Source organism: Montipora capricornis, chromosome 14, assembly GCF_036669925.1.
Source record: "Montipora capricornis isolate CH-2021 chromosome 14, ASM3666992v2, whole genome shotgun sequence".
Lineage (NCBI taxonomy): Eukaryota > Metazoa > Cnidaria > Anthozoa > Scleractinia > Acroporidae > Montipora > Montipora capricornis.
The window spans coordinates 8,493,259-8,507,435 of record NC_090896.1 but is presented as its reverse complement, the minus strand read 5'-3'; the positions used below and the strand labels follow the sequence as shown (position 1 = coordinate 8,507,435).

General features: G+C 38.0%; 1 protein-coding gene across 2 annotated transcripts in view; it reads right to left on the bottom strand.

Moving 5' to 3' along the window:
- LOC138032840 (insulin receptor substrate 1-B-like) overlaps positions 1–14,177 on the bottom strand; it is a 50,182-nt gene that overhangs the window by 8,968 nt on the left and 27,037 nt on the right. The window contains exons 1-4 of one of the 2 annotated variants that reach the window (XM_068880550.1): positions 12,076–12,500; positions 9,093–9,387; positions 4,804–5,086; positions 297–571 (exon numbers count right to left, since the gene is read on the bottom strand). In XM_068880550.1, the coding sequence (XP_068736651.1) occupies positions 297–571; positions 4,804–5,086; positions 9,093–9,387; positions 12,076–12,147 (925 nt within the window). In that variant the 5' untranslated portion in view covers positions 12,148–12,500. Of the gene's footprint in view, positions 1–296; positions 572–4,803; positions 5,087–9,092; positions 9,388–12,075; positions 12,501–14,177 lie in introns of those variants that run through there. The other variant, XM_068880551.1, reaches the window with a different exon arrangement.

Below are 14,177 nucleotides of genomic sequence, written 5' to 3'. Positions count from 1 at the left end.
GCGGTACGCATCTGCTTCTTTCTGGTCAAACAGACTGGGAATTTCGATATCTTGCTTACGGCCTCCAATAATGCCTTGGAAACAGCTAATTTTCTTAATTCTTCTTCTTGCACTTTAAGAGCTGCCGTTCATTTCATTTTAGCATCAACAAATATAAGGTCAATCCGTTTCTGCTCAGTCTCAATTGTGCGACTTACTAAATGCTCAGGCGATTTCGTTCACATTTTCCTTGAACAAGTTTTAGTTATCTAACTTAAAGTATTAAAGTGCTCAACAAACAATTATTTGTCTCTTACCATCCTTTGATTTTCGGCGTGGCACAAGGTGATTCAGCAACGCCGACTTAACACTCTTAGGGCTTTCGGTTGAGCTCAAATCTCTTGTTGATCTTGAAGCGTAGGAATGATTAGGCATCACTGACAAATTAGGCTCTGTTCCACAGCGCCCACGCCCCATCGGATTGATAACGGCTGATACTGGACGTTGCCGACTCTTTGGCCTTTTTGTTTCACTTGCACACCTGCGTCGCACATTTGGAAGATCACCAGATATGGAAATATTATGCATTGAGCTGCAAAGGAATGAAAACAAGGCACAGCTGTGAATTCAACCCACAGAACAAGCTTTAAAGGGAACCTCCAATCTGCCTAATACTGTAAATGATTTTAGACCGAAAAAAAATTAATGTTTGCAAATCAAATTTGCTCAACAATAGATCGTTTTCACGTGACGTCACAGCGGCCAAGTTGGTGTACAAGAACAATAGACGTTCTCTCCTTTGGGAACCAAACTCTATTTTTATGCATATTCTATGCATACATTTTGTATTGTTTTGTACACCAATATGGCCGCCAAGTCACGTGAGTGAAAACCATCTATAATTGAAAGCTAACCGCTTTAAAATGGGTGCTTACACTTAAACTCTGTCTATCAGCGCTACATGTATTTGAAAGGGGTGCTTATACTTAAATGCAAGTCAACAGGCCAAGCTGGCTCGCAGACTGTGCCTCCCCAAGCATTTGCATTTGAAATGAGTGAATTTCAAAATATTTGTTTTGGTTTTCAAGTTTTTTCGGGCACCGCCATCTTGAATAATTGTGAGGTGTCACTGTTGCCGGACAAAAGTTCGTTGTGTGAAATCAATAAGGACAACCATTACACATGACATTTAGTGATTCTACAATTGGTTTTTTTTTTTTTTAATGCAAACGCTTTCTTTGGAAGAAAATATTGTCGTTGTTTTTTTCAACAATGGCTTCGTGGCTCGCATGTTGACTCGCACAATGGCTTGCATGTTTTTGCTCATGCCTTGCACGTCTGCCTTGCATGCCTCGCATGTTCTTGCGCATGCGTCGCTGGCTCGCATATTTGTAACAATCCAAATGCTTTAATTGGAAAAAGCCAGTGACAACAAATTTTGATTGCGAGCATTATCTTCTGTGCATGGTTTAAAGTTATTTTCTTGTTTTAGTGGAGGTTCCCTTTAAGGACGATGCCTACTTTTGTTATTGCGCATACATTCTGCGCATCTCGAAATACTCGGATTTCCTATCGGTGATGCTTACCAATAGAGGGATATCTCTGCGCGGTTTAAAATTATGCCCAGAAAGTAGTTCTTAGTAAGTACTATTGGTATCCAAAGAGAAAATTGGGGGTGACCTGGCATTTTTCAGAGATAACTATAAGCTTCAATTTGAGAAAAAACATCATACATGGCTTTGTATTTTAAAGCGTTTTATCTTTGAAAAGTGCGTGGTTACCCCCAATTTTCTTTTTCGATTTCAGTAACACTTGTTAAGATCTTCATTTCCCGCATAATCATAAACAGGAGCAAAACTACCTTTGAATTAGAAGGCACTGTCCTAAAGACTATTAAGAACATGTGTCTCTTTTCCTTAACTAACAATAGGCCACTTTGTAAAATACCATTATGATAATACTCCTTGTTTGGCCCCCCAAATTTTGCATAAGCATAGTTTTTGTTTTCTTTTGGGACCATTGTAAGTCCCAAGAGAAACTGGAAACAATGCTTATGTAAAATTTGGGGGACAAACAATGAGTGTTATGGTATTTTCCGAAGTGGCCTATAGATAAAGCTCTAATAAACACTGTTCAAAATTCTGCCACACCATTTCCTCACTAGTTTAAAATATGCCCCAAATTAGATGCAAGTGGATTTTAATAAGCGTCACGAAGTGACCCCTTGCTCGATCTCCCCAACTGCAACATTACGCTTGCCTCGGAATACACACGTGACATCCCAAAATGTCCCCCAAACGAGCGTGCTGGGGTCTCGACCAACTGAGAGCCCATGAGCCATGGGAGTCTCGCATTTAAGTCCATGCACCGATTTGATTTCAAATAGCGCTGATAAACAGTATTTTACATCTAACCACCCAGTTTAAAACGATTAGCTTTCAATGACAATTTACTGTGCGACTCCCATATTGACTTGCATGGGTCGCCATGTTGCCTTGCATGGCTCGAACATTGTCCACACTCAATGCTGTTTCTCAATTAGGGATGAACATCTGCATTTTAATACATTTACTGTACTTATTTATAAGAAACCTTTACCCCTGATCTTATTGTAAGTTGAAAATACTGTACATGTAGGTACATGTTCAATGTAGCAAAGGCTCAGACTTAACTGTAAACAGACACTTGTTGGATGTCCAAAATTGGTGCGTGCATCTAATTACACGACTTTGTACATGTAGCTGCTTTTTTGGACAATGTCTGTAGGGACCCCCTGTCCCCTCCCCTCCCCAAAGGGTGCACTATTGTCAGTTAAAATCATCTAGCATCAGCCAAGAAGGATAGCTATTCAGGACACAAATGAATGAAGGGGGTAGTTTCACACAAAGAAACTGTGGTGCTGCGTCGGTGGGGAAGTAGTATACAAAAAAATTAGTTTTATCAACGGAGTTGATAATGTAAATTGGCCTCCATATAGAGATTCTAAAAGCTCTGACGAAGGGCTAACGCTTGAAACGTCAGCTTTTAGAATCTCTGTAAGGTGGCCAATTTACATTGTCAACTCCGTTGATAAAACTAAATTTTTGTATTCAGGACACAAAGTGGAAATAGACCATTTTCGAATTCTCACAGCTGGACTGAATCTACCATGAATTGGAGGCTAATGCAGGCAAATTAATCTGCATTTGAAAAGATTTGCCTGCATTAGCCTCAATTTCATGCTAAATCCAGTCCAGCTGTAGAATTCGAAAATAGTTTATGGTCTGAGGGTACATACATACATGAGCTGCCAGCTAAGGGTCAGTCCGCATAGTGAAAAACTGTGACCGAGGTCTTGAAAATGCTGCCTGAGGGCACTATTATAGTTGCCCTAACCCTAACCCCAACCTGAGGGCTGCATTTTCAAGACCGAGGTCACAGCTTTTCGCTATATGGACCGACCCTTAGCTGGTAAATAAGTTATTTATTTTTTTCCTCTCTTAATCCCTTCTTCTCTGAAATCACTTCTTTAATTGTTGACTTGCACTGTGCTTGATAGCAAATGTCATATTAAAGCGACTCACACACTGAACGTTTCAAAGAGAAATATTTTCATTTGAATTCTATTTCCAAACCTCGTCTCATAAAAAGTAATTCTGTGTCAAAAAATGGAAATTTAAGGTCATTAGCCCACGCAACCAAGGCTAGGATTCAGCCCGCCGTGAGTGGGCCAGATGAGAATAATTTAATTCTCCCTGCTCCTGGAACCAATCAGATTTCAGGATTTGTTGAATACCACCTGCTCATACACTGACAAAAAAATAAATACAATTATTGAACACATCCCCATAATTATGCATCTGGGGCTTTTCAGTGATCAAGTAACAAAATATTACAATAAAAGTTAAATTATTATATACCGTAAATAAAACTTATTCCCAAAAATCATACAATTACAGCTGTATACATGTATACATTTAAATTACACTGAAAGATTAAACTAATTACACACAATATAGCTCATCATTATACAAAACAAATTATTTAACATTAAGAATTATATCATTGACATGAAAACTCGTTCAGAAGCTAAGTTTCTAAAGTCTAAAAATGACGGGATTCTTGCATGACTTCAGGCTTGGATCGAGCAGGATTTCCCATTTCCCAGCTATGAGAGCAGTCTCAATAATTATTATAATGCTGGTCGGAAATAGTGAAAGCTCCTGGATGTCTTAAGGCAACCAGAATCCACTTACACATGTAGCAATGAGCTTATTAATGGGGTTTTTGAGAGAATCTAGCTGTTGATAACCCTTTCACCCCCGTGGGGTTCCCCATTGACGAGTAAAATCATCTGGCATTAGACAGAGTAAAATCTATAAGTGGCACTCTTGGGAGTGAAAGGGTTAAGGTCAGCAACTTGGCACATGAAGACAGGACGTTTTTAACTTTTGCAAATCTTGCTAACATCTTTTAACTTGCAAGTAACCCCAGAGGACGCAAACAGCCGCATTTTATGGAGAAGGGAAATGGCTGTGCAACATCAGACTTGCGGTTCAGTGGATAACTGACATCACAAAGGATAGTGAGTGTGTGTGTGTGTGTGTGAAGTACTGTGCATGTGAATATATCCATTAGGATCTTTCCAAGATCTTCATAAGAGCCTTTAAAGCTTTTGGAAGACCTTTATGTATATCTTTGAAGATTTCAAATGAGATCTCAAAGGTCTTTGAACTCAGAAGATAATTTTGTATCCTACATGTAGCTTCCAAAAGGCTCAGAATGAAATACATGAAAGCTCCCAGGGCAGCTAGTTCTGATGTCATTACACAAAACAGCACTCACCTTAAGATGGTCTCATGCATGTTCTGCGCAATTATCTGATCTTCAACTTGAATCCATAATTCTCCAGCTCCTGTTGCTGCACTTCGACCAAGTTCCATAAAGAAAAAACAGTCTGCCTGACCAGTGCGTCTGATGCTGACAAGTAAAACTTCCATTACCAAATCTCTGGTGTCTTTTGTGACCAGTGATAACGTACGATTTGACAATTGCAAGTCGTAGTGGCCCACCAAATTCTTACTTGTTCCCAGGCCCCTGGGTTTGATTGTGACAGGCCAAGTGGACACTAAGACAAAAAGAAAGATAAGACACAATTAACCCTTTGACGTCCAAACCGGCTGAAACCGGCCAGACTTAGTATTTTACTCTGTCTAATGCCAGACGATTTTGCTCGTCAATGGGGATCCCCTGGGTTAAAGTCAATGGGTTAAAGGGCTTCAAGAAATGCAATACGAAAAATGTTCGAATGTAGATTGTGTTTTTTTTGTGTGAATTTATAAGTCAACAAAAAGTAAAGAACTGCTTAGCTTTAATAATAGTGTCCAAATAAACAAACTATATAAATTATAACTGGGCTTCTGATAGGATGTGGAAAAAAGTTAAAGATTATGCGGAAATTTTTGGCCATATTCTGCATAAATATGCGTTGATTATGCAGAAATTACACAGGATTATGCAGAAATTTAAATAATTATAAATTAATAATTAGGCCTGTCCAATGTACAGTACGGTATTTACATGCTTACATGTATGGTAAATCAGGACTCAAAATTGCGACCTTTCCCTTACAGTTTGCAATTAAAACACCTTGGAGGAGTCGCCAATTTGCGACCAGCTTTTATCGTTTAAATAAAAGGGTTAGCAGTTGGCATTTTGCTGCAACCTTTCCTAAAGTAAGTAAAACGATGAAAAATCATTTCCTTTCTCGTCATGAATTTTGTTTCACCTTGGAGATAAAGAGCGAAATTGTAATGTGGTTGGACCGTGAGCCATTTCCTGGATCAATGACACCATTTTCAGTAGTTTCTTACACATATATAATTTGCGGGCTCCTATCACAAAACTGGTGTACAGGCTCATTGCCGAAAAATGTATGGAAACTGCTCACGAAGTTTAACCTTAGGAACAAAATGGCATGTTTTCTTCGACGTTCAGGAAAATAGGTGTTTCAAAAATTAATAGTCAATCTCTTTGGCATTTACATGTACGGTAATAATGTTTGTAAGAATGTTTGTAAGAATGATGGTAAGCAGCTGCAATTACCACTAATATCAGGCATTTCTTCAGTTTTATGCGGAAAATATCATAATTATGTGGAGGATGCGGATTTTAGTGAATTATGAAGATCTGCATTGCCGCATCCTGTCAGATGCCCTGATATAACATTGTATTCAAGGAATCCTAGTGACAGGCAGAACATTGTTCTTCACTGGATATCATGGATGTCCCTAACAGTCTCACAGGCTCATGAAAAGCGTACATGTATTTATCGCCAGTTGAAATTTCAACAGAGTACAAAGACCTGGTCTGATTTCCAAGAAGTACACGTACAGTCCAAAAGAGCCAGCTGGGCTTGTTACAGTGCGACGCGCCTTACCGTGGCCACCTAACAAAGTTTTTTTAAAACTGATACGCCAATCAGGGTGTGCGAATTTGAATGACCCCTCCTTGCAAAGATCGCACGCGGTTGTAAGTTGAACACCGTTGCATGAGTTGTTGAGTTGACATATTTACACGCGTATTTGCCAAATGTGAAAGTTTGTTGGGTGGCCACGGTAAGGCGCGTTGCACTGTAAAAGATACTAATGAACCTGCTCAGTTTTTTCTTAGCTTCATCCCTGTGCATATATGTGTACACAGAAAATAACAAAAGTAACTATAGATGATTAATGTGAGATCCAGAAAAAAATGCTTTGCCTCTCAGTCAGTCAGTTCCTCAATAAAATAATAAAGAACACTGTCTTGTGCTACAGTGTAAGTTATAACCTTGAAAAATCATCATTATACACATACTGTTCATAGTAGTTAATTGTATTTACCACTATCATTATTATTATTATAACTATTATTATTGTTATTATTAGTGTTATTATCATCACAGGGATGGCGCTAGGATTTTTCAATCTGGGTCCTGGGACCCGCATGTTCGGCCAAATTGGGGTCCCAAGCATTTTTGGGGGGTCCCAAAATCTTGGTGACCCTCTGCGAGAAAAAGAGTATGTTTTAAATTATGAGAAAAAGAGAGTAACCAACTTGGAATTAATATTGACGCATATGCATAGGACCGGCCGACAAAGGCTTTTTCTAGAGCCGTTACATTCATTCCTGGACAAGACCTCTGTTAATGAAAGAGCACCCTTTCCAAAGGTTTACGCATCACTGGTTTCCTCCCTTAGGAGCAACGAACAGTGACGTCTTTTGCTATATATTTGCATTCAGTGACTTGCAGAGTACATTCCTCTGAAGAAGACCGCAGAAGGCGGTCAAAAATTTAGTTTTAACCTTTTTAGATGTTTTAAACCCCATTTCTTAGAACTTCAATTATGATCACAGATCGCTCCAACAGTTTTACAAACAACAGAATATACTGACAAATCAAAGCAAGTTGTGTGAGTTATTTAAGTCAGTGCCTTGCATCCTGGGACGCATTAAAATTTCGATGATGCATTTTTTGGATTTTATTTGCGTAAAAATGCACGATTTCTGCGTTAACGCGATCCCTGCATCATCATCATACATATAATTGTTATCATCCTCACTGATACATATTGTATCATTAATTTTTAGTTAATTCCTTCAAAGGCATTTAAAAGCTGACAATCTAATCAAGGCAAGGGAAATTTTCACCTGAGGCTGACAATGTGATACAATTACAGTGTACAACTGTGTAACATATTACATACAAGGTTCTTTTAAAACAGTTTCTGAAAGCATTTCATTTCATTTCAGTATTGTGCACACTTATATACATACGGGCAAAGACCGTGGAGAGCCAATAATAGGACACGAAGTCATTACAAAGGGCGATCGCCGAGGTTCAGCAAGGGCGTAGCTAGAGGGGGGTCCTGGTGTGCCTGTGACCCCCTCTTTGCAAGCCTTTTTTTAGGCAGATGGCAAAAATGTGTGAGCCCCCCTTCAAAAAATCCTGGCTATGCCACTGTTCAGTACCACTCAGTGTACAACAGAGAGTAGGCTATACAGACATGCCCTGCTCTTTCAAGCTATTTTACATGTACATGTACGTCCCACAGGGTAATATGAACATTGAAGGTTTGTGAGACAGGGCCTGCGGTTTATCCGAGAAGACTACAGAGTCTAATCATTTGCAGATGTCGTCACTTTAAGGCAGCACTTCCTCCTCAGTTATTTATAATAACTTTAGACCCTGAGTGTTGGTGCGGTTGGAGATTTGATCCCATGACTTCCCGCACAGTATTCTGATTCTCAACCAAACTGAGCCAAAAGGGTAACGACTTTTACCCAAAGCTATCAAAAATTGACTATTATATTAGGATGCTTTCCATTACACAAAACTGACAGGCCAGACCGGGCATTTGGAAGGAGGAACTCTACAATGCCTTTAATTAAATTAATACAAATGTACACTTCGAGGATGATAAATTATATACTCCTCCAGAAGAATAAGAGGGATTATCATGCATTCGCCAAGTGTTCCTCCAAATTGTCTGGCCAGCCAGTTCTGACAAAAGGAAAGTGCCCTAATCTTGACAATAGACCTTTTTAGCTTGTACAGTACGTTTTGTTTTCCCATTTCAGAACATGTGACGGTACTACAGAAAACAGTTTCTTTCAAATGTCATCTTCTGCATGTGGGGTGCAGGGATGATGCAGTGGTGAGAGCACTCGCTTCCCACCAATGTGTTCCGGGTTCGATTCCCAGACTCTGTCATATGTGGGTTGAGTTTGTTGGTTCTCTACCCTGCACAGTGAGGTTTTCTCTGGGTACCTTTGTTTTTCCCTCTCCTCAATAACCAACATTTAAATTCTTCATTGGCGTTAATTGTTAATTTCAGTTTACAGTATTCCCAAGTAGCGCTCAAGTGCCAGAACAACTAGACACTTACAATGTGAATAAAGTTCCTTCCTTCCATCCTTCCATATACATGTATGCAATTAGCTTAGTGAAAATACAAATTATGGAAAATTCCCTGGACAAGATAACATGGTCTGAACTGGGAAAACAAATACAAGCTAAAATGGTCTAAATGGGAAATAAACTTTTGCAAGAATTTCAAGTTAATTCAAAATAATTACATCTAAAAATCTTCTACCTGATGTAGCTAGGATTTCTTCTTTTCTCTGCTCAATCTGTAAGCTCTTAATCCAAGAATTAAGCTCATCTTCAGAATTAGCGATGAGTCCAAAAGCGTCTTCACGTGTGTATAAAACAAACACAGATCTCTTCTTTGTGTCTTCTTTCTTTACTATGTTGAAACAAGTGTCAAGATATATGACACGTTTGGGTGGATTTTTGTGACGAAATTTCTTTTGGCTTTCATAGTACTCCAGTCGTGATTTGCCTTTTCTTGGCGAAGAGCGAAGGACAAAGTACCTTTTCTTTAGAGTCTGCAGACAAAAGAGAAATAAACAATGTTAATTAATACATGTACATTTTGCACATTTTATTTGAAAGTATATTGCTCAAAGATGAGTTGAAACTCACTTGCAAGTTCAGAAGCTCTTACATGTAGTTTACAACTCAGGACGTGTAACCTGTGTAGTGTAAGTAATACTGTATACATGTCTATTTGAAAAAGTATTCGGTACTCAGTACTCAGTACGACAAATTACTAGCCGAAACAATGCATGACGTAAGTAATGACCTTGTTCCGTCAAATTTGAAGGACCTGTTCGTTCCTACCGCGAAAATCCATTCTTACAATACACGAGCCTCGACCTCTAAGAATTTCTATATCCAGAAATCTAATACTGAAATTAAGAGGAAGTCCTTTTCAAGAATTGGTGCAAAACTGTGTAATGAGATACCAACTAAGTTAAGGGCTGAATCCCTAAAGCTACTTTTAAAAAGAAAATAAAAATGACTTCGTTAAATATATTGGAAAATGAAGATTCTTATAAAGATTTAGAATCCATCATATCAAAAGTTAACTTTTACTCTTCATAGCTGTACATCCTTATTTTCCGATCCTGTTTTGTCCCAGATTCTTCGCATTTACTAAGCCTAAATGAACCAGTGGAATACGAGTTTCTCTTCTTAATAAGTAGTTCTTCTTTTGCCTTTTCTGTAATACGTTTCTTTTTCCTTTAAACAAAGGTTAGCAGATTTCATTTACATGTATTTTTATTTTTCCTGGCCCGCCTCGATTAGCTTTCCCTACCTGCCGTGCCAGGTCTGTTATCACTGTATTATGTGCAAAAATGCAATAAAGTTGTCTTGTCTTGTCTTGTCTAGTATGCTATTCTCAGATTGTCAGAGGTTTATTTATTCAGAGATAAGCGGTGTTGATTGCCAATCCATTAGACATGACTCAAGGCATCAGGAAAAAGGAGCACCTTGATCATAATCTTAATTTTCCAAATTTATTGATTGAATTTTTTTCAATGGCCAGCAAAGAACAAAGTAACGTAAAGAATATCCCTTTGATGTCAAGAATCTATTATATTAAAGTTTGATGCACGCTCTGATTGGTTAAAACAGCGTGCTTTATGGAAGTACACTGAACAGATGCCGGCCTCACTCACAGGATTTGGAAAATACATGTAGAGTTTTCTAAAAATGTTAGCCAAATGTGTGAGGACACTAAGAAATTCTTTATTACAAAACAAAATAAAGAAGGCTACTCGCTCACCTGTATCTATTATGTGGTATTCAACACTTAGAAAGTAGATAGAGCACTCAAGAACTAGGAAAACACTCAACAACTATGTGTTGTGTTTCCCCCACACGTCTTTTGTGCTGATATCAGTTTCCCGCATACTTTATAACAGAAAAGGTCACAGGCTTTCTTACTTCATGATAGACTCTTCTCCAAAATGGTGACCAAAAATTCAAATAAGTTAAAATTGAAAAATAAAAAAAATTACAGACGTTTGTATGATTGCCGGAGTTACCCCATATCCCAAATCATACAAACGTCAGTAAATTTGTCAAATTTCAGCTTGCATTTTCTCAGCTGATCATGGCTGACATAACACCTAATACTCTGAAACTTTGCAGGTTTACTGAATGAAGTAAATGTGCTCTTTCTATTTCTGGTATCAGTTTTTCATTCAGTTCAATTTCAATTAACTCATTCAAATCTGTTGCCGTCATTTTGGAGACAGGTCTATTTGAATTTCAAGTAGAGTAAATGAAATGGATCACTTACGAATCAACAAGAAAGCATTACTTATTGTGATTTTTGAAAAAAAATCTTTCTTGTACAAATTACATGTAAGGTCCTGTTGAGTATCCAGTTTTGGTAATATTGGCAACATCCGCATTCACTGATGTCAGAGACGGCATTTATTATGGCACTGTCTGATCAATATTCGACTCACTTCGACAAAACAATAAAGCGAATTTTATGGACAATAAAAAAAATTATTTTCCACATAATCAGTCAAATTAAAGCCCTCAAGTACGTAATTTCACAGTCTGAAATTAAGAGCATTGATTTCCAGTTGGATGTTACAAAAAAGCACAGGGGTTTAATAACAAACTGAAGAAGTGTATTTTCAAAACACTCGATTGAGTTAAAAGAGATTTCAGCTGAGCAGTCAAGGAGAAAATTGACGACAAAGATCTGATAACCCTTGAATGGCTTTATGCATTTGCTACACGGGTGCTCATTTATTAAGATCGAGAGCTATAGATAAAATGGTTGCTCTTTACAAAACAAATCATTATCAAAATTCTGACAGGCTTCAAAGAGGGCGGCCATTAACGAAAGTGATGCTGTAAAAGAGCAAATTAATAACGACAAACAATAAACTACCACTCAGAATAATAAAAGCCACCAAAAAAAAAAGTAATGTATACCAGCGGCATGCTAGTACGTAAGCTTAATTATTTTAAACAAGTTCAATACGGCGTGAAAAATTCTTTGAGAGAAAAAAAAATAAGATTGGAAAACAGAAAATTTGTAAATAATCTTAAAGCTGATCGAAGCGGTTTAGATGTGAGCAAAAATATTAATATTAACTTTACTAGAGGGCAATATTAAGCTTACTTGTCGAAGCAATTTACATTAGCGACGGATTCAACGAAAGAATACAACCGGCCTTTTGTGGCAGATTTTACAACTATTTTACCTTAAGCCTCTTCAGATGTCCTTCTTTGACAATTTCTCCATTATTCATGATCTTTAGTGGCTTGAGAACCATAGAAAAGCGGCAGAGCAGATATCCCAAATAAAGCTTCAGTATGAGAAAAGCCCGATTGTCGAGCAAGCCGTACCGTCTGAGTTTGTTGTAAAAGCAAACGCCTTTTGACGGTCAGATTTCACCAAAACGGTTCACTAGTTTGATTTACCCACATGGATCCTCGAAATATTGGAAGTTTTAATCCTTTTCGACGGTTTTTCAAGCTGTAAATCCGCACCACAGTACAGCTCACGATAAACGTTTTAACCTTTAACTCGATTTAACCACAGTACTTGTTGTTTCGGTGCCAGTCTCCGGAATACACGCCGCACGCGAAAACATTTCGGGATCACGCGAGATAACGTCGTGCGCGTTTCGAAGACAAAAGGTGTTTTTTCGATCAACAAAGACCGATAACTAAAAGATTTCCGTTTTTTTGTTATCCTACAGTAATCTTCTGGAGACTTCTCTCAGTTTGGTATTCATGAAAGACAAAATTTTCTTTTACCGATTTGAAGGACTAATTCATTCAAAGCGGCAATTAGCCAGACGGATGCAATATCGATCCCTTTGTCTTTGTTTTTCAGTTTACCGAGTTCTTTGTCTTTTCAACTTAGCGTTAACTACAAAGACTCCGTTTAGAAATCATTTATTTGTTTCTAGAAAATTTTTGATAAAATAAGTACGCACTTGTTTTATATTTTTCTAGAAAGTACTTTTCGCAGATTTAATCGATATTCCCTTGACACTGTCTAATTGAATTATCGATGGTCTATACAACTCGAGTAAAATAATTTTACTAATGAAAGAACACACTGAAGGACTCACGTATCATTGTCGCATTTTGTGAGGTTGCCCATTATTCTGAAGAACTCCTTGAAATTTCAGTTTATTTGAACAAGGTAACCTCCTCTGCTGAAAAAAGCAGTACTTTTTCGTCCTCCATGCAGATTTGCCTCAGGGGTTATTTATATAAGTTCGCTATCTGAGTGTTTTGATATTTTGACACAGTTTTAGGGCCTAATTCAATTCGGACAACTGAGTTGAAACAATATTAATATTCTTGCGTCGAAGACAAAGCAAACCACGTAACATCCCTAGCCTAGTAAAACGATATCTTTACAAAATTCTCGTTTGTATAACTTTTAGCTATTTTTAAAGGTAGCTCTGCACTTTTATGAGATCGATTACAGTCGGACTGATGAGGTTTTCGAGCGAAAGGCTGATCAACGGGTAATAATAAATTTGCAATGGTTAATTGAAAAAGAAAAAGTTATATGCCTTAAGTTTACGGATATCGGGTGCCAAATCAGATTGATAGCGAGTGCTCGATTTCTAGCACCGTCTATGAACCTCAAGAACTGTTCGGTTTTTGGGAGTGCTTGAAAGGGAACCTCCACTAAAACAACAAAATAACTTAAAACCACAGAAAATGAGGTTAACTATTTAAATTGTTCAAACTTTTTCCAATGAAAGCGTTTGTATCCGACAAAATGAATTAAAAAACGCTTGTTTTGGCTTTCAAATTTCCCATGCGATGCCCTCTTGAAAAATTGTGACGTGTCGCGGTTTCTCTATTGTTCTGACACGGAGAGCCTTTGTTCTGGAACAAAGATGCTGCATGTTGCAACAGGAAACCAAGGAAGCACAGTCCGTGTTATTGAGGGAATGAGGTGTTGCAGCGACTCCCTGTAATTGGCCCTATTCCGATGAAAATTATTTAAAATATTATTAGTTCGCCTTTCATACTTCGTGGTTATTTCAAAGACACACATCATTGGTCCGTTGGTGTGAAAGTGAATCGCGTCGCCATGGTAACAACAGATTAAAATAACCTTCGAAGCACCGAGGTGATCGCAAAATAGAGTATTTTCACATGACGTCACGGCGGCCATTTTGATGTTCCAAAACAAAGGAATGGCAGCCATGATGGTGTATCAAACTAATCCTCGGGAATTGAACTCTCTTTTTATGCAAATACTTTCTTTTGTTTCACTAATCCAATATGGTTGCTGGTCACGTGAGTAAAAACGCTGCATAGGACTTTTTGC